Source organism: Psittacula echo (genome assembly GCF_963264785.1).
Source record: "Psittacula echo genome assembly, chromosome: 5".
Taxonomy (NCBI): domain Eukaryota; kingdom Metazoa; phylum Chordata; class Aves; order Psittaciformes; family Psittacidae; genus Psittacula; species Psittacula echo.
In genome coordinates, this window is record NC_137739.1 from 9,138,768 (window position 1) to 9,158,440 (window position 19,673).

Here is a 19,673-nt window from a genome sequence, read left to right on the forward strand (position 1 = left end):
AGTAAAACATTTCCCATGGTGGTGTTGCATCAGTAAAGGAAAGAAAGTAATAAATACTGTGCTTCACAGACAACAGGCAAAAATGGATGCCTGCATGGAAAGAGGAACAGTGGGCATGTCTGTAAGCCTGTTGTAAGAGTTTCTATTTTACAGAGTCTGAAGGAACTCCACACTTGGTTTAGAGCAGTACATTTGCCTCCAGAGGGCAATTTCTGCCATACCACAGCTGCTTAGTGTGACCCACTTGGTGGTTTACACAGCTCAGAGTTTAATCCCACTTACCCAGTTTGTGGTTTATGTTTCCAAGCACAACACGAAGAATCATCTCCATACTGTTGAGAGTTGTTTTGTGCAGCTGCAGAAAGAAGGAAAGCTAAATTAAAGTGGGACATGATAACATATCATGTGCATCAATATCTATGTGCACTACATAAAGAATTATTTAAGGAACATCAGTATAATCAAAATGGCCATGTACTAAAGTCGGAAAGGTTCTGTACCAAGCTGATACCACTTCATAGTTATCTTGTATTCCTGCAGTTTTACTTAGGTTACAGCTACAGTCTGTATCAGGACAAAAATGTCCTGGTTCATTTCTTTACAACCTTAACAGAAAATACGTATTTTAGATGTACCCTGCTTCTGTAACCACAGAGGAGATGAAAACAGGCAGCAAGAATGCTTTAATAATTTGGGTGGTATTTATTATCAGCTTGCTAACTCCTTAAATATACGGTTCTGGCAAAACTGATTACTTGTTTAGCCTTAACAAAATAAAGCAGTTTTGTGCAAAAATGTATCTTAATATCTATATGTGAATTTAGCTCATTAAAATACTTACCACTAAGCAAAACCAGCAATAGATGCAAGGTCTCAGCATGGTTCCTCCTTACCATGGGACAGAAGTGGTGAGAGTGAAATGTTATTAGATGTAATAGCAGTACATGTAACTTAATTCCACAAGGGTGAAGTGACAAATTTGTATACACAAAGTCCCCAAGAACAAACAGATGAACTGCAAATTGTTTTATTCAGGGATAGTGTACTTTGCAAACACAGAGTACTTTGCATACATTTCCATTTTTCTTTGCAGACAGCACTTAAAAGATTCTTTCCATTTTACAAAACAACACTGAACTAAAATGAAAGCATCAACATGTCCATGAAAATACATTGCAGAAATTAGAACAATAACACCTCGGACATTTTTCTCTTCTACCGGAACTGACCAAACCAATGTTGGCAGCTTCCCAAAGCAGGAAGATGACTTTGTAGGACTATTATATTGAAATGCTGGTTTCTACAGAGGAGAAAGACTATTCTGCATGTGGGATGAAGTCTGGAAGATGTGAACTGATCCGTGCAGTTTATCTTCTTTCTTTGTTGCTAAAATTGACAACAGGTTAGATTTCTAAAGGCTTTTGCAACCACAGAGGTTCAAAATACCATTTACTGAATCTAAATCAGCATTTAATAAGAATGTAGAGGTAAAACTGGAAACAAATTCAGGTTAAATTATTGCACTCAGAACAGTTTTACCTTTATCTGTGTCCAAGTAAATCTGTCACACTAAGTAAAATAAAAATACACTGAACTCCTCCAGTCACAACCCAGATCAGTGATTTGGGCCTTGGCTACACACTCCCTTGTGCAGGTGATTCCTTGGGAAAGCAGCATTCCTCAGGTCCTGGACTGCAGAGGAAGCCGAAGGGCCAAATCTGTGAAGTGACTCATTTCAGGTTGTTTGCTTTGCTTCTTGATGTATTCTAGTGTTGTCACCTGGGTACAAAAGAAAGGTATTTTGAGACTTTTAGTGTCTGTGTTCTCAGTTCACAGGCCATCACTTAATCTATATGTGAAGGTGTTTTGAATAGACACTCATGATTTTCCCTAAATGTCACTGGCTACATGAGCACTTGCTTTTCTTGCTCCAGAGCTGCTTATCGTGTATCTTTCTTAAAGGCTCTAAACCACCCACTTTCCAAGCTTACACCATGTAGTTCCTTCCACTAACAAAAATGTTGTACTTCTCTTAGTTTTCTGTACTGAAAAAAGTTATAGCACCCAACATTTGCACATTCCTTAATGTGTGAAATACATGTAAAAGTGCCAGAAAGATACAGACCACTTGAAGAAAGACAAGCTGCTTATTCCTTAAGAAGCATTTAAAAATAAGTGGGGTTTAAGCTGATATACTTTTTAAGACAGCAACTTGTAAAGCTACTGGCTTTATTCAGATAAAGAAATGTTACCTTTTCGCAAATAAGGAGTTCAAAAAGATCTTAAGAACTACAATTTCCCTGCATTACCCCTTTTCCTTACCATAGTACTGGTGTCAGCAAAGCCATGCTTCTGAGCAAGATTCCAGAGGTTGACTGAAAGCTGGTTTAGTTTGTTGTTCCGTAGATCCCCATGAGCTAGAATAGTGTTAAAGAAATAGAGTGCCAACTGGCTCTGTCGCTTTAGGGTCTATAATAAAGAAAAAAATATATAAAAATCCTGTATTATCAGGCAGTCATCCCAAAATATCCAGCATAGCCTCACTGTATTCTCTGAACTCTCAGAAGTGCAAGGGGCAGACACTCATTTTGTGATACACAGCAATACACAAGAAAATGGGCATAGTTTTTAATTTCAAAACACAACAAGTAGTGATAATCGCAAATCAGCCTAAGCTGCTGTAACTAAAATAATTACATAAGACTCCTACATCTTGTCCCACTTTAGCACAGCATGTAGGTCTGACACATTTTTAACTCAAAAACTCCTTACAACTGCACAGAAATCACTCCCCACCAACCAACCTTCAACTTACATCACCATAGCTATGTATTTTTTAGAGAGACCACTATCATCAATCTAGATGAATGCAATTTCAGGCCTTTTCCAGCAGTCTGTTCTACTAAAGATGGTTTTCCCCTGCTGTTCTTTCACTGAGACTTTGGTGATACCAACATATTTGTACCATATTTGCAGCTATTTTGCCAAGGAGGGACCTTAAGGAAGATCCTTGCTTCCTGGTAGCCTACCGTAGAGGAGCACCATGCCCTTTAGCCTCTGGAAAGGAGTTCTGGGGCACAGACAATCCTGCACTAAGCTTACACGTTGCTACCATGCTGATTTAGGATGAGTGGAAAACAGAATTAAAATGCTATTGCAGATTCTGCTTATTCCTTTAGAATAAATTCTAAAAGGCTAAAAAGATGAATTACTACTGGATGCATGTGAGTGTAGTATCTGTTTATAGTGCTTTGCTGCAGCTATCCTTTGTTTTTTGCTCAAGACAAACCACTAATAAAAGCACAGCTCCATCTTACAAAGAAACCACAGCAGCAGAGTAGCAGTTAAAACAAAACTGTCAGCTGAGCAGCTCGATTAATGAACTTAATACTTCACTTTAGCCCTCTGAGTTCAACACATACGAGGTAGGTATCGCACAGCATTCAGATATGAAGTTACAGAAGATTGAAACAGAGACTAGGATAAGAGGAGTGCAGTGATCTCTGACTTGTGCACTCCTGAAATGATACCAATGCAACTATGCAGCCTCTGCCCTTTCCCTAAGGGATCAAAAGTAAATTAATTTCCCTTCTCACTGCCAGCAAAAGAGAGGTCAGATGCTATTCATCAAAGAAAGGGCACACACTGAGCTATCAGTCCTCCAGACAAACATGGAAAAGGATAAAGGCATCATTAAAAACCTGGCTAACTAGAAAAGAGAACACAGCATGCCCCAGACTAGAAGCATCAGACTGCTACTGGATGTACGAGACGCACAGAGTAGATTTGTGCACACAGAAAAGATCTGACACATCAGAAACTGTGTACCCACACACACGCATGCATATGCAATGCCCAGAGCTGCTCCAGGCTCCGGAAGTTTCCTAAGCACTAAACTAACTGCATGAAGCTCCCGAGATGACAGCTGTTCCTGTAACAGTTATCTACATTAGCAATTTCCATCCCAATATCATCAAAACCTATCCATAGGCTAAAACTACAACCATCATTTGGAGTGTTGAACATACCAGACAGAGAAACACAATTGATCAGTTTAGTCCAGTAGTAGTAACAAAAAAAATCAGAAATACAACTCAAAAAGACAATAAAATGGAAAGTGGTTATGTTTAAATGCCACTGTAGGATTTCTCGTGTAGGACTCCCATTATTCAAGGGAAAACCAGAAGGTACAGCCATCTGGTCCATGTTTTGCCACATTATTCACAAGGCATCCTGCCACATTAACATGTATCCTGGATTAACAAAATAACCTTTATTAACTGTATTTCTTTTTCCCATTGACCATCTAATGCCTGTATGTCTTCTGCTGAATACTAACTTCAAAGAGGTTCCTGGGAATTGCCTGGAGGTTTCCTCACAACAAGTGGGACAGTCAAATTATCAGGCAGAATGCAAAAGCAGCAGTACTCTGGTCTGAGTATCAACAAATGAAGTTTTCCAGGCAGTACCAATGCAAATACAAAAACCGTTCTTTAAAAGAAGGATGCTATTTTGACTAATTTAAAACATCTTTACTGAGAGGGTGGTGAGGCACTGGAATGGGTTGCCCAGGGAGGTTGTGAATGCTCCATCCTTGGCGGTGTTCAAGGCCAGGTTGGATGAGGCCTTGGGTGACACGGTTTAGTGTGGGGTGTCCCTGCCCATGGCAGGGGGTTGGAACTGGATGATCTTAAGGCCCTTTCCAACCCTAACTATTCTATGATTCTATATATAATTCAGAAAGGATCACATTTCAAAAAGGTTCTAAAAACACATTAAAAAGCTGGAAGAATGAGATGCACACTGACTCTCATTGTACTGGGGTAGGTGTAACAGGATGTTGACATCTAGTCATCAGTAACACAATGCAGAGAGAAGAGAGAGGCAGGCTTGGGTATGCAGTAAACCCTACCACGTCTGAAAATGAACAAGACAGAGAAAAGGCTTCACATGATGATGAACAGGAATGTTTGTGCACCATGGCACTGACTTCCAACCTGAGAGAGACACCTGTGCCAGCATGCTGCCACGCCTGCTGGCATTCCTGAGATGGAAAAGTGGATGGCACTCCAATTCACAGGATATCTTCACAGGCAGCAAGGAGAAAGCAACAGCTCAGCCATTTGGCAGCCACAGACATCATGGGGCTAGCAATTCCCACATCAAAAGGAATTGCCAGCCTTCTAGGCAGTGCGTTTTCCATAAGTTTTGGAATAATGCTGATGACAGTGAAACAAAACACCTCATCCCAGAATGTGACCCCCCTTGTGCCCGAGCCCCTCTACTGAAGTGCACAGCAATGTCCAAACTTCATGCAAGCATAACAGAAAAAAGAAGGACCTTCCATACAAATGACTGTGTAACATATTTCACCAAATTTTGCCTAGCAATTAAAATATTCATTCCTGTCAGTGACTTTTGCCAGACATCGATGTCATAAGGATACCTTGAGCCTTCTGTCAGAAAAGCATTTGTGCATTCAGATACGTTGCTCCTCTGAAAGTGCATCCAGCCTGCTGCAGCTCCCATGTAACAGGCTCTGATACTCCTTAACAGGCCATATGTGGCAGCACAGAGCTCAGCATGGCCTGTAAGGCTCCTCCAAGGTACTAAATATATCAGTCTAGGCTGAGTCTCCACGCTGATACAGCATCTGTTTGCTGGTGTTACCTGAACTATCTGGCTTGAGATTAATGCCAACACTACTGTGATGCTGGTGCTTACGTCCTTGTGATACAAATCTAGATATTCCTAAACAAAGCCATGAAGGCAGCCTTGTCTTTCCTTAAAAGCTCTCACGTTAAGCTCTTTGGGAACCTTTTAACATCTGTTTGTTCACTGAAAAAGATCATGAGCTGCATGGGGCAGACCATGTGCTCAACTCTCTCATTACACAACTGTCCTAACACAGGATAAATGAAGCACCCAGCACCACCAGCAGCTCATACAGGCTCATTTATAATAAAAGGAAATAATGATCTCAGAAAACACCAAGCACCAAGCTGCAGCTGGGAGCTCTTATACCACACAAGAGGACACGTATCCCCTATTTCACAACTCCTCTAGCACACTGAGATGGCCAGAAGAGAAAGAGCTTTCTCTTGGACACAATCCTTGAAACAGCAGTCCTGAACCTCCCTCTAAAATACTCAATCTCAGTGACAGCTTCTGCTGGCTCAAGGTACAGTAACACACCTCTAGTTAAGACAGGCTGAAACACTTTACTCCTAGCTCTATACCAGCACCAGGGCAGCTTCATCTCTATTTCAAAGTCCTTGATATATTTTTAAAGCTTTTAATATTCATTGTGCTGCTCACATCAGTTTTATTTCCCTCTAAAATTAATCCAACAAAGAAGTGCTCCATGTAGAACTAACTTGTGGTTCACGGCCAACCAGACCACACTTTCCAAAACTATACTGAGTAATCCTACCGTAGGCTGTTAGCAGAATTCTGATTTATGTATTTTGGTTTCCTCCATTTACCAAGTATGCTGCAAACATGCAGAAACAATGTTCCCAATTAAACTTTCTCTAGTCTTTAAACTCCACCACCATGCCAGAGGCAATGGTGTAATAAAAGGATTAACCCGGGAGTTCAGACTCTCCAACTCTGAGACAAAGAAGTGGCGTTGACACACACTCACCAGCCACAGTTCCTAACTGCAATGTACCTATCCTGTTGCTGACCCATCAGCAGGGGAGCTGCAAGGTGCCAAAACAGGAACCTCCACCATCTGCAGTGTCTTCTGGAAACCGCAGCAGGTAAACTCTCTTGTCCCTCTCCTCCCAAAGTGGAATATGATGTTTAACCACCTTAGAAAATCTTGGCCAAGGACACAAAATTCTTAAGGATGAGCAATCTCTCCTCAATTTAAAACATGTCCACACACAGAGAACTACATCCAACTCTGCTTCTAGTTCAGTATTCAAACACATGAAATCAACTGAAGTTTTTATAAGTTTATATAAAATTATCAATCAGATGTTTTGAAAGCAAAGGCCTCAAGAGTATATCCAGAAATTGCTTTTTACTTTTCCTTTTTTGATACTTACTATAAAACGTCCAGTACCTATCATACAGTACATGGGAAGACTGCCATCCTAACATGACACTGCCAATGACACAACAACATGTTCCGAATGTTTTGGATCAAAAGTCATGTTTGAATAAAACATACTCAATCTGGACATTTATCACTGAGTAGCAAGAGGCAAGGTATTTACACTCCTAAGAAACTGAAGCATAAGATCAGTCTTCCACCCACCCAAAGGCAGAGACGATTCACTGGTACATGCTCCTGTGACCACAAACAGCTTGAAGTTTACAGAACTATCCAGAACAGAAAATATCCATTCCAACACTGTCACATAACTGAAGCATTCTCCAATACTGTGAAAACATCATGCTGTGTTAACATAAGATGCACTGTTCTCTTCCAAATCGTCCTTTTGGTGAAAGCATTTCACTGTGAGTAAAATTTATTTTCCTTTATAGCTTTTAAAGGAAATGAACCAATAAAAAATGCAGAATCATCAGAGACTTGTTCATTTAAACGCGCAGCCAAGAAGATGAATAATAAAAGGTCACTGACACTGAAGCAATCCAAATACCACAGTGATTTTATGACTGGTTCTACTTTAGCACAAATGGAGGTGTCTGACAATATTCTCGTCGCCTCCATTCCCTCAGCAACAACAGCTTCCTCAAAAAACTATTCATTCTTACACATCAACTTTTATCTCAACCTCTCAAGGACTTTTACTCAATTAAGCAAAATAAATGCTCCCCCTTTGTAAATAAGGACCAACAGAGGAGTAAATCCAGCGCCACAGAGGCAGACGCAGGGCAAGGACCTACATCCATGCTGCTTAGCTTTAAATCCAGTTTTCCATGCAACAACTGCTTCAGTGAAATAACACAGGATCTCATTACTCAAAGTACTAAGCTTGAAAGAAAAAAAGAAAAAGCTTTTCAGAAACCACAGATTTCAAGCTTTACAAACATCCCCACACACATACTCCGCATACGAGTCAGATGCAAAAAATCCTTAATATACAAGCCACAGGCCTAAAAACACTGTTAAAAATCTCTTCCCAATATCTGCTTGGATATTCTAAGCTGTGCAAGAGCAGTTGTTTTCTTCTGTTACTGTTCTGAGAAAGAACTGCTATTCACTGTGATGATGTGTATAATGATGTAGAGTCATTTGAGCAAAGAGTTTATTCATCTTATGTCTCTACTATTGCTAAAGGAAGGATAGAAAGGATACCAAAAGTAGAGAAAAGGCTAAACTTAGCATAGTGTCCTCCAAATACATATCATTCAACACATTCTGTATCGGCAAACACTACAGGCTATTGTGCAAACAGGCTACCTAAAAAGTTACATCAAATTAATCATCCCCTGCCCTCCCATTTCACTCTACAAGACACAGGATTTCTATCAAAACAGCAGTTTAGTAAGGGGTGTTTAGGAAGTTGTGGAGGGGTTCGATCTCAGAAACAGCAAGTTCTTATTATTTCAGTAACACTGAAAACTTCACTCACTTGCCTTTCACATACAATCCATTACCCTGTATTTGATCCCTCAGAGCTTCTGAATTCCAATCAAGAAATCCAATAAGCTGCCTAGAGTTTTCTGTATTCAATATTGAACAAATATGACCCTGCATTAAAAACAGGATAAAGCCAAAACATCTTCCCCCTCCCTCTGCACCTTTCTCCTGACTTCATCCTAGTGTCTGGAACCCAAAACTTTTACCAGTTAAAGGTGGTTGCCACTGTATTTTACTCAGTAACAGGTTAGTATTGTGTACAATTCTGGTGTCCTCAACATAAAAAGGACATGGAACTGTTGGAACAAGTCCAGAAGAGGGCCACAAGGATGATCAGGGGACTGGAGCACCTCCCATATGAAGATAGGCTGAGAAAGTTGGGGCTGTTCAGCCTGGAGAAGAGAAGGCTGCATGGAGACCTCAGAGCAGCCTTCCAGTACCTGAAGAAGGGCTATAGGGATGCTGGGGATGAACTATTCATTAGGGACTGTAGTGATAGGACAAGGGGTAACAAGTTAAAACTTAAAACAGGGGAAGTTTCGATTGGCTATAAGGAAGAAGTTCTTTACCGTGAGGGTGGTGAGGCACTGGAATGGGTTGCCCAGGGAAGTTGTGAATGTTCCATTCTTGGCAGTGTTTGAGGCCAGGTTGGACAGAGCCTTGGGTGGCATGGTTTAGTGTGAGGTGTCCCTGCCCATGGCAGGGGGTTTGGAACTAGATGATCTTAAGGTCCTTTCCAACCCTAACTATTCTATGATTCTATGAATTCTTTCTTTCCCATTACAAAATTGGGCACTCCAGGCTACTGTTAACTTAGCTGCCAAGAAAATATGGTTTATTTACAGAGAGAGAAAGTTGATAGCCATGAGGAAACAACAGGAAGGACACATACAGAGCAGATTCTAGGCATAACTATATGGCAGTCAAAAGGGTGACTGTGGCATTGTCTCCAGTTCTCTTAGCCCAATAATTGCAGTACCAGCATCATCCAGCTCATTATAGTCAGACTCTCATAAGAAAAAAAGTTATCCCAGACTGAGCATCATATTTCCATAACCAAACTACACCAGGACTCAAGCCAGTTAATTTAAAGCTAACTGTAAACCTCACAGAGCATCATGTTTCCATAATCAGACTACACCAGGGCTCAAGCTGGTTAATTTAAAGCCAACCTCACTATGCTGCTCTGCAATCATTATTCTAGGCACTGCAGGTGCACAATCAATACAACAGCGTAGCTTCTACTGTTTGTTGGTTTGCTGTACTATCTGTGTACAACATATAGCTAAGCAGGTAACTTTAGCCTGAACAGTAGAAATGTACTGTAATTGCTACATGATCTGTTTCACATCATTAGGTCTCTCCACCACAAGCCTGGCTACGTGACTGATCCACCTTTTAACAAATAAAATTACCTAATTTCTTCCTGTTGCAAGGTTCCTGGAGCTTTGTATATGACAAAGCCTGGTCAAGAAGCTAGACCATTTATTCAACTCCAAAGTAATTCTGGCTTTGTATTGAATCGAGCTGAGTAAGAACATACCTCTTCTTTTCCAAGGGTTTTCAGATGATCCAGGATCTGCGCTATCACTGTTTCACACAGTTTATTAATTTCAGCCAGGAACTTGGAGTCTCCACCATACAGGGTATCATTAGAATCAACTGCAGAGATGAATTCAAGCTTAGGTTTGGCTAAGGAGCTATGCATTCATTTGCTACTGAAAACACCAGCTATTTATAGAAGACCAGATTTGGAAGTTATAAAATGACCCTATATTATAAATGACCCTTATAATAAAATTCTCCTCCATGAAACACAAACAGAACAATCTTTAAGTGCCTACCACTTTGTTAGGTTAAGGCCAGTGCTGTATTCCTCAATGCAGCCAGGTTCAAAACCTTCTGCTAGACTTACATGCAAAGCAACATAAAGTGTTAATTTTCACTTTTTCCACAGACACAGACTCTCTGTTCCCATCAGTTTAGAAGAGCATGGCTATCATCTTCAATGGCGGCAGGGCTGGGCCAAACAGTTTACTTACTAAAACCAGCAAGATTTTCAAAGGAAACTGCCTTTTTTAACTAAAATAAAGCCTTGACTACCTCAGAGTTATGGACAGAAATTCAGGAAGTGTCTTTTCAATGTCAAAGACCTTGAAGGACTTTTTTTTTTGGGGGGGTGTAAGGGGAGAGAGAGCTCCAAGTTTTTAGAGCTTATATAGTTGTGATTTTAAACACGTGTTTTGGCCGAATTTGTTTACGTTTTAGTAAGAAGCTGCTTGCAAAAATTTGTAAGTTTAAGTGGTTTAAGTGTATTCTGGGTAAATCAGAGAGCACTCGAGATAAAAGGTGATCCCCTCTTCCCAAGTAAACTTCATTTTAGGAAGCTAACGCACATGGTCCACATAGGAAAAAAAAAAAATCATCCAGCTACAGGGGAAAAATCAGTAATTTATATTTCCATGCTCCTTTCCCTTGAAATGTAATTAATTCAGATTTCTCATCTTGGGATTATGCAGCTGTTTTGGTCATACAAAACACAGAGTGAAAAAAAGGGCAGCTAAACCACATTTCCTTACAGAACCTGAAGAGCAGATTTACTATAGAGTACTTGTTCAACTGACAACTATTTTCTGTGCTGCTAACTGCAAGAGGTGCTTTGTCATGGTTGGTAACTCTGACAGACTATCCAGCAGGAAAACTGCAGAATGTATTCCAGCCTGCCTCTTTGTGAAAGCCCTGTGCAACTAGAAGTAAAAGCCAAACTAGCTTGGCCTCTCAGACTAACTAATCATGTCAGTGTGCTTTAAAAGGCCTGATTAATACTCTACCTTAATTTAGTAACTTCTTTATGATCAGAAGGCAAACACTCAAATCTTAGAGCATATTACAAAATATTACAAAAAGAATACAGCTATTTAATAAAATGAAAAATCTTCAGATTCTTTTTCTCTAGCTGGTCTGAAAATTTTTTTGTAAGTTACCAGCACAATTTCCAAAACTAAAAGCTGGCATTCAAAGCAGCAAATACATCTTTTAATAACGAAGAGTAGGCATTGCATGCTAAACTGGAGTAGTTAATAGGTGAGAATGAAACACCAACAACAGGTGTAAGTCAGGTTGACACTTTAGACTAAAAGAAAACCCTCCATAGATACGAACTTCTAATATTTACTTGAAAAATTCACAGTTCTAAGTATTTGCACCAGCACCACCAGGAATAAAATATGTAAACCACCCTACACAGTTCCACATTAAAGAACAGACTGTACATCTGTTCAGGAGTCACTCCTGTGATTACTTTAAGTTACAGTATCTGGACCTGCACAAGGAAAATAATCCGTTCTGTATTATTGACCATCATTGATCTTCATTAACTAGATAAGATGATAACAATACTACAAATTGCATGGTGGAAGACAAGGATACAGAGCCATCCTTATTTATTACCTTTATCTACGTGGTAGATATATACTTCCTGAGTCATCGCAGACAGCAGATGCAAAACATTAGTATAAATCCTGACTTTGTCATCACTGTTATCCTCCCAAGTGTAATCCTGGATCACATTTAGTAATCCTCGCACAAGAAACAACACTCCTTGTTCTGGATGGTCCTGTAGAAAAGAAAAATCAAGACAAGTCAAAAACACCACCATAACCACCCCAAAACCAAACTTGGATTATTTGCAGTAATTCAGGGGGTTGGTCATAATATCACCTCTATAAAAGCAAACACCACAATATAATTAAAGCTGACAACTACTTTTCTTAAGTTAAGTGCTTCCTGCAAATCCTTTTTAAAAATTGTTCCAGTTTCCTTCTAAAATGCCCATTTGACCCATAATCATAAACTTGATCTAAGGCAGCCTCCACAGACAAACTTAAAATGCTTTGTTTTCTAGTCATGGGGGAGTAGTACAAAATTTAATTGCCAGCTTCGTAACAGCTAAGCCTCTAAAATTAAACACACCGGGTAGACTTTTTAATTTAAATAATGTCAGTAAGCTACAGAAACAAGTATATTACTCATATAATTATGAGTTTCAGAAGAACACCTACACTGGGAAGTCAAAGCTACAGACAATCAACAATCTTTTATTATGAAAGGAATATAAAGACCTCCGATTTACATAAGTTACGGGGTTTTGCAAGTAGTTTTAATACTGTGCCCAGCTTATTTAAAGCTGATGGTGTAATGACACCAACATACATAAAGACAAATCACAGTCCACTGGGGACAATTCCTTCTGATAATCTATCCCATAAAGTAAGCAGAAAAAAAAATATGGAAGCTGATTTCTGAATCCTGGTATCTCATTGCAAGTTCCTCAGTACTGAATCCAAGAGGCAAATTTCTCCTTCAATCATCTGATCCAAGCCATTTCTTTGAGCAGCATCAAGTTCTGATATAGCCTTCCTTCAGAGGAAGGTCAACAAAATACCTTGGCTGTGTAAGTTTTATCTCAGATCTTCCAGACTAATTTACAATTTTTCCTCATCTCTCAGCTACAGCTGAAAATACAGGAAGGAAAATTACATCTATATGTCTAAACTTGGCAGTTGGCTAAAAACTGGAAGGGTGTAGAATGGCAGTATTTTGTGAAATATTCATCAGAAGAGGAAAATCATGCAAAAACACATCTCCTATCTTTTTTTTTTTTTTCCACTCAAAAGATTAGGCAACCTGTAACAAAGTAACTGAAACTAATAGAAACTACAGCTGTATATTTTTCCCCTCCTCAGGTATTAGATTTTATGAGTGCTTAGCTAAAATACCACTTTTCTGCAAGGATCTATTAAACCAGTAAATTATGCTTACACAATTAAATGATGGTGAGATTTCACAGAATCATAGAATAGTTAGGGTTGGAAAGGACCTTAAGATCATCAAGTTCCAACCCCCCTGCCATGGCAGGGACATCTCCCACTAAACCATGTCACCCAAGGTGCTGTCCAACCTGACCTTGAACACTGCCAGGGATGGATCATTCACAACTTCTTTGGGCAACCCATTCCAGTGCCTCACCACCCTCACAGTAAAGAATTTCTTCCTTATATCCAATCTAAACTTCCCCTGTTTAAGTTTTAACCCGTTACCCCTTGTCCTATCACTACAGTCCCTAATGAAGAGTCCCTCCCCAACATCCTTGTAGGCCCCTTTCAGATACTGGAAGTATCTGCTATGAAGTGTACTTCTAGTATACTGCTATGAGGTGTATCCAAATCCAGTTAAGTGCAAGATGCTACTGAGAGAGGCAGCGCTGTTCTCCAGCTCCAATTATTCTGTCTCCCCATTTTGCACTTGGGTGAGTGATTTTGCAGCCAATAAACAAATGGGTTCAGCTTGCTTATGGAAAACCAAGCACTGGATCTCCCACTCCCAAAAGCCCATTATACTCTAAAGTTTTAAACAGGAAAGTCGAAATAGCCTATGTGCTATTCATAAACACATGACTTACCGGAACAACTAATAAGGTGGAAAAAAAATTACAAAGGAATTCCAGGAGGAAGGCATCAGAAGGTCGCATCTTTCCATCGACATTGATCAGTTTTGGCACTTCAGGAACAAGGCTCACTGCAGCTTTGAAAAAAGCATCAGCTACAAAAGAAATATACAGTTGCTGCATTATTACTCCAGCTGTGGTGGCACAGTCATGCCCCTGATCCAAGGATTGATTCAAGTCTGTTTGAAACATGACAGAAAATGAACCTATGCTTAACAGCAAAGAAGCTCGAGACTGAGCAATCAGTATCTGCTGCAATTTAAGTGATGCTGGTTTTTCAAAAGAAGTTGCCACTTCACTCGAGACTTGTGAAGTTACAGTTCTCCTTTGCCCAACAGGAAGACACCACTCTTTCAAACAGATTGCAAATATAATTAACAAGAAAAGCACACAATACAAAACTGACTCATCTGGCTTACGCCAGTAGAATGGGGAACCCAGAGGAGGGTGCAAGGGGAAGATCTTGCTATCTTGTTCATAAATTCATTCACAAAAGGCTGTTAAAGTTTTAAGGAAGTATGGGTGGCTTCACTTCTCTATTTACAGTTATTAACAGTAAAATACTGATACAATACCAGAACCCAAGGTATTGCTGGATAAAATGATTCTAAGAATCACAATAGAGGAATTACACAAACCATCCACCATTATGGCCTTGGCAAAATAGCTCTTAAGATGTTTTTCATAACTCTCTATTAAGTCTCTAATTCTACAAAACCCCTCAAACACGAGAACATCTATTCCTCAGTTTATTAAGTTAATATTCATAAATTAAAACCAATAGTTTCCCTCTAACCCTACACCTCCTATATATGCTAAAAACTCCCAAAAAAGATTCTGACAGCAGCACTGTTTTGCACTTTCTTGGCTACATTTCAAAATACTAAAGCACCCAAATCCCACTCAAGCTGTTTAGCTATATGCTTCAAAGCAACCTTCAGAATTAATGCTGCATCTTTACTTTTAGCACAGAGATTGAGGCCATGAAACCAAATTTTAGCAAAGAATAAAAAGGAATTCTTGGTGAAAGCCAAGAGGCGTCCCATGGCTGAGATGGAGACACCACTGCCAGGCATGCATGGGCACTTCCAGGAGCACAGCTTGCTCTGGAAAAATTCATTTGAGCACATGGGACTCCAAGCAAACTTGTTAAATATAGCCCCAACTGATATCTAATTCAAGCTCCTGAGGAATACCAGGGAAACATCTGCTTTGGAAAAACTGTAAGTTCTTCTGACTCTTATTTCTTTTCAGCACGCGAATGCTCAATCCCTTCTTAACTTTTCAGCGCTTACAACACAGACCCCTTCAGTCAAACATCATACTTCTTTTATTCTGCACATCTGAGGTGAAAGAATGACTTATTTATTTCAAACATATAAGTTTGAACAGCCAACCCAAAGGAAGGCAAGTAATCTTGCTGAGCTTTATTAGAGGAAGGAAAGCAGCAGCTGACATTCATTCTAGCACAAGTAAATGAATTGCTGTCACTTGCACAGTTGTCTCAGGACAAAAAAAAAGCCCATGCCCTACATCACTTTATAATAAAAACATGTGACCAGACAAATGAAAAAATGTGTCTCAGAAAATAGTCTGCATTCCAAAGTACCCACATCTGTGCAGAGAATACCCCTGCCTTCCAAAGTTATTTCACAGCGGGACAAGAAGGGTCTGTGCAGCAATCAGTCTCCATAATGAAAGAGAAGTAAAAGTACCTCATCTGCTCTCCCAGCAATCACAGTCCTAGTCATTCTCCTCTAAACTTTAGCCACAGCACAAAACCAAACCCTCTATCTTCACTATGACTTACTGCAATTTGATTAAATTTACTTTTCCTTGACCTCCTGCAGTCACTGCAAATGAGAGCTGCCTTCTCATCTGGTTGAGCACCTTCAGAGACACAAGCTCCCTCATTAGACCTGCTAGTTAGAGCAGCATGCCCAGCTCTGCAGGTGACTGCTGCCGGGAACCAAGAGAGAGCTGTCCACACCACAAACAGCTCACCAGGACCTATCCTCATTGCAACAAGCTCCTCTGTGCCTCCATCTTGGTCCTTCCTGACTATGATACTCACAGAACTGCTGCCTCCCTGCTATGACTCTTCGTGGCTGCTGTCCTCTTGCCGCTGCCACATGGTTGTGTTTGCAGCCCCACATACTATTGCTGTCTCAGCGCAACAGGGAGACTGTGGGGCTTTTGCCCCCTAAACTTTTGATTCTCCTTGCCTCATTCCTCCTGCCCCACACAACACAGCCAGGCAAGCCAAAAAAGTAATAGAGCAGAGAAGCTGTTGGATACCTTTTCTATTAAAAAAATGGTGATTTTACCTTGGTACATCCAGACGTACCGGCAAAGGAGAATATGTTCATTCTGCTATGAGTTCAGGCAATCTGCGCTAACCACAAAATGGTTCTTACGCTGGAACACTAAAAGCACATTTATCCAAGGTATATGTGCTTTGTGAGAAGCAAAAATAAATTCACATTTCACATTAATGCAAAGGTTTTACTGGAGACTTTGCAGAAAACTGTCCCGCAAACAATACCACCATGCTCACTTGCAGAGAGGTGTCAGAGTACACATCGCATGCTCTGAGTTTGGAGAAAAAAATCACTAAATAGAATGTCACAGACATGCTCTTTTCCTAATAAGAATAAAATGAGCATTGGTACTTAATTCTTAATTACATTAATTATGAGGTTATGCAACAGTGCTTTCTCTATATCTTTTAACAGTCAATTTATAAAGCATTGCTGTAGAGATGTTTCAAGAGAAAACCACATGCTTGCTTTTCCCGGTTTAAGGAGCCACATGGTAAGTACCAAACCCCAGAATGATGTTACATTCTTGATTAAAAAGAAATAGAAAAATATAACATACATACAAGAAGACTTCTTCTGGTGAAGGAAGCTGTTCTATTATCTGCCTAATGTATGACACTAGTTCTAAAGTGAGCCACTGTTAAGCTGGATAAGAGGACAGCAGCCTGCACATTATAACAAATCATCATGATAAAGTCTTCCCAGACTGCTGTTAATATCTTGTGCAGTGCTCCGAACATGACATACTTCATGCTCTGCTAAATTTATCCTTTCACAGCAGCTCCTTCATTTTAGTTGACCATAATCCTATAAATCTTTCCCCTGAGCACACATGTTGACCTTCAGGCTGCAAAAAGTAAGTCTTGGATATCCAAGTCAGCACTTCCAGTAATACTGTCCCCTATGAAAAAGCAAGTGAAATTGGTGTTGAACATTTTGCTCTTGTCAATATTCATGATGGTGCATATACACACACATTTAATTATACATATACACAAATATGTGTACCTCCATATATTTCTGTATATCAATCTTCCTACAAATAAAAATTTAACTTGCATCATATTTGCTGCATCTATGAGAATCAGGCAAAAAACCGAGGAACGAAGCCATTAATAATGGGGAAAACAATTAAGCTCCTTAAGCCCACCTTCAAAGAGCAAAAAGGGAATGAGTTTGACATACCTACACAAACTATTTTTAGTCATGGATACAATTACACAAGGCTAAGTACACCCAAAGGACAAAATCAGGACCCATATGCAGTGTTTCTGCATTACACATCACCTTCACGCCCTACAACACTGTCAAGCCTATTTTAATACTCCAAAGATTTTGCTTCAACATATGACAGATGTTGGAAATATAATGAAGCCTTATACTCCAGTGCAAAAAAATAATGGGAAGCAAGTGTGGGGGGGTTTTGTTGCCTTTCTTTTTTTTTTCTGTTAAATAAAATAACGCATTATTGTTTTGTCAACCAAGCATTGCAAACATTTGGAACTCCTCCTCCTCACATTGGTGAGGCCACTATGAGAGTTTTGCCACATTGCTGAAATGTGTTTTTCCCCTTGAGCTTATTGAACATTCTCCATCTTAGAATTCTCTACACATCACTTCCAATCCAGAAACTACGAAAAGTTATTTGAAGTAACAAAGATGAAACTAATGGCTGCTGCATGGTGAACTGGAATGCACTATGTTAAATAATACTATTTCATACTAATTCATACTATGAATTAGCTGTAGATAAAAAGGTAATTATGTGGATGAAGCCTGCTAGTGCGAGTTAGAGGAATAGCTTGATTATAGATTGCTACAAGGCCTTCGTACTTCCAGACAAAGGCATACAGAGGCGTAAGCGGAGGAGAAGATTTGTACAGGGAGATCTTGGAGTATGAGCAAGAACACTGGATACAAGATATTTTATTCTTAAACTGTGATCAAAAAACACAACACACACCACCACTCCCCAAAAAAGAAAATAAACCGAACAAACCCCAAAAAATCCAGCCTGACTCTCTAAATTCCATGTAATCGCTAAAGAGTGCGAGGTAAGGTATTGTCAGCAGTCTATCAGTAATACTGTAAACTTTGAGATAACGAAGTTGAATACTGTAGTTTCTCCTGGTTATTATGAAATGGGGAAAAAAATTCTATCAAATGAGCAGACACAAGGAAAACCCTGATACAACACTGAAGTGTCAATATGGTTTTTGGGGAGAGAAATCATTCCTCAAAGTTTTCCAAAGAACCCACAAGTTTGTGCTTAAAGTGACCCACAGCCAATAGAAATACTCAGATTTTTAAAAACATTTAACAACGTTCCTCATACAAAAGGCTTTTAAAACAACTAAGCTGACAAAGGATAGGGAGGAAAGTCCTGCTGAGGATTCATAACTTAATAAAGGAGGAGGTGGAGGGGGAAAGGGGTAGGAATAAAAAGTTTTCACAGAGGAGTGAAATGACTATTGTGTCCTTAAGGTTTGTCAGGGAAACGTCCTTACAATGAGCTGGGAGGGAACAATGTTTGCAGACTAGTCTGGAACGTGACTGCAAAGAATCGCACATGGATCTCATGATTCTGAGCAATAAAACAGCAGATGAAATCTAATATTAGTAAGGCATACGGAGAAAGAAGCAGCCCTTGCAGTGACTATAGAAAGTTAAGCTCTAAATAGGCTATTTACACTCATGAAATGTTTTGGAGTCATTATAGATGGTTCCTTGAAAACTACATCCTAAACAGCTGTCGAAAAGGCAAGGCAATTATAAGAATCATTAGGACAGTAATGGAAAACTGAGGTGTCACTGTATCATTTTTACAGCTGTCGTGCATTTATACCTGGGATATGGTCCCGATCTTCCCATTTCCAAAAGAATAAAAAGAAAATTAAAAAGGCCCTAATGCACGGAACCGTCTCCTTATTAGAAAAGACTTTACTGACTTGAATTCTTATCAACTTACCAACTCCATCATCTCATAAACAGCATGAAGAAAATGAACCAAGAATGCCTGAATTTATCATAGTACCACTAGTAGCTGCTTGCACTGAAACACTCAATATTTAAACAGCATATGAAAATAAATCCCTAAGTAGTAGATTTCCAAGTACTATGCAACCATAGAATTCACTGTCACATGAAGTTACAAAGGGCAAAAAGTAAAACTTGATATAAAAATAAAAATTCCTAAGGATCGGTCCATCTCTTTTATTAAATACTGTCATCCTTGTGCAACCTTTGCTGAAGGATGTATTTAGACCACCTGCAGCTGAAAGCTAGGAAG

The 19,673-nt window shown here is 39.6% G+C and overlaps 1 protein-coding gene across 3 annotated transcripts in view; it reads right to left on the reverse strand.

Moving 5' to 3' along the window:
- Positions 1 to 1,272: 1,272 nt before the first annotated feature.
- The window catches only part of VPS35L (VPS35 endosomal protein sorting factor like), a 56,843-nt gene continuing 38,442 nt past the window's right edge, over positions 1,273 to 19,673 (reverse strand). For all 3 annotated transcript variants that reach the window (XM_080617382.1, XM_080617383.1, XM_080617384.1), the window contains 5 exons: positions 14,019 to 14,158; positions 12,008 to 12,173; positions 10,101 to 10,219; positions 2,323 to 2,469; positions 1,273 to 1,779 (listed from right to left, as the gene is read on the reverse strand). In XM_080617382.1, the coding sequence (XP_080473508.1) occupies positions 1,681 to 1,779; positions 2,323 to 2,469; positions 10,101 to 10,219; positions 12,008 to 12,173; positions 14,019 to 14,158 (671 nt within the window). In that variant the 3' untranslated portion in view covers positions 1,273 to 1,680. The remainder of the gene's footprint in view (positions 1,780 to 2,322; positions 2,470 to 10,100; positions 10,220 to 12,007; positions 12,174 to 14,018; positions 14,159 to 19,673) is intronic.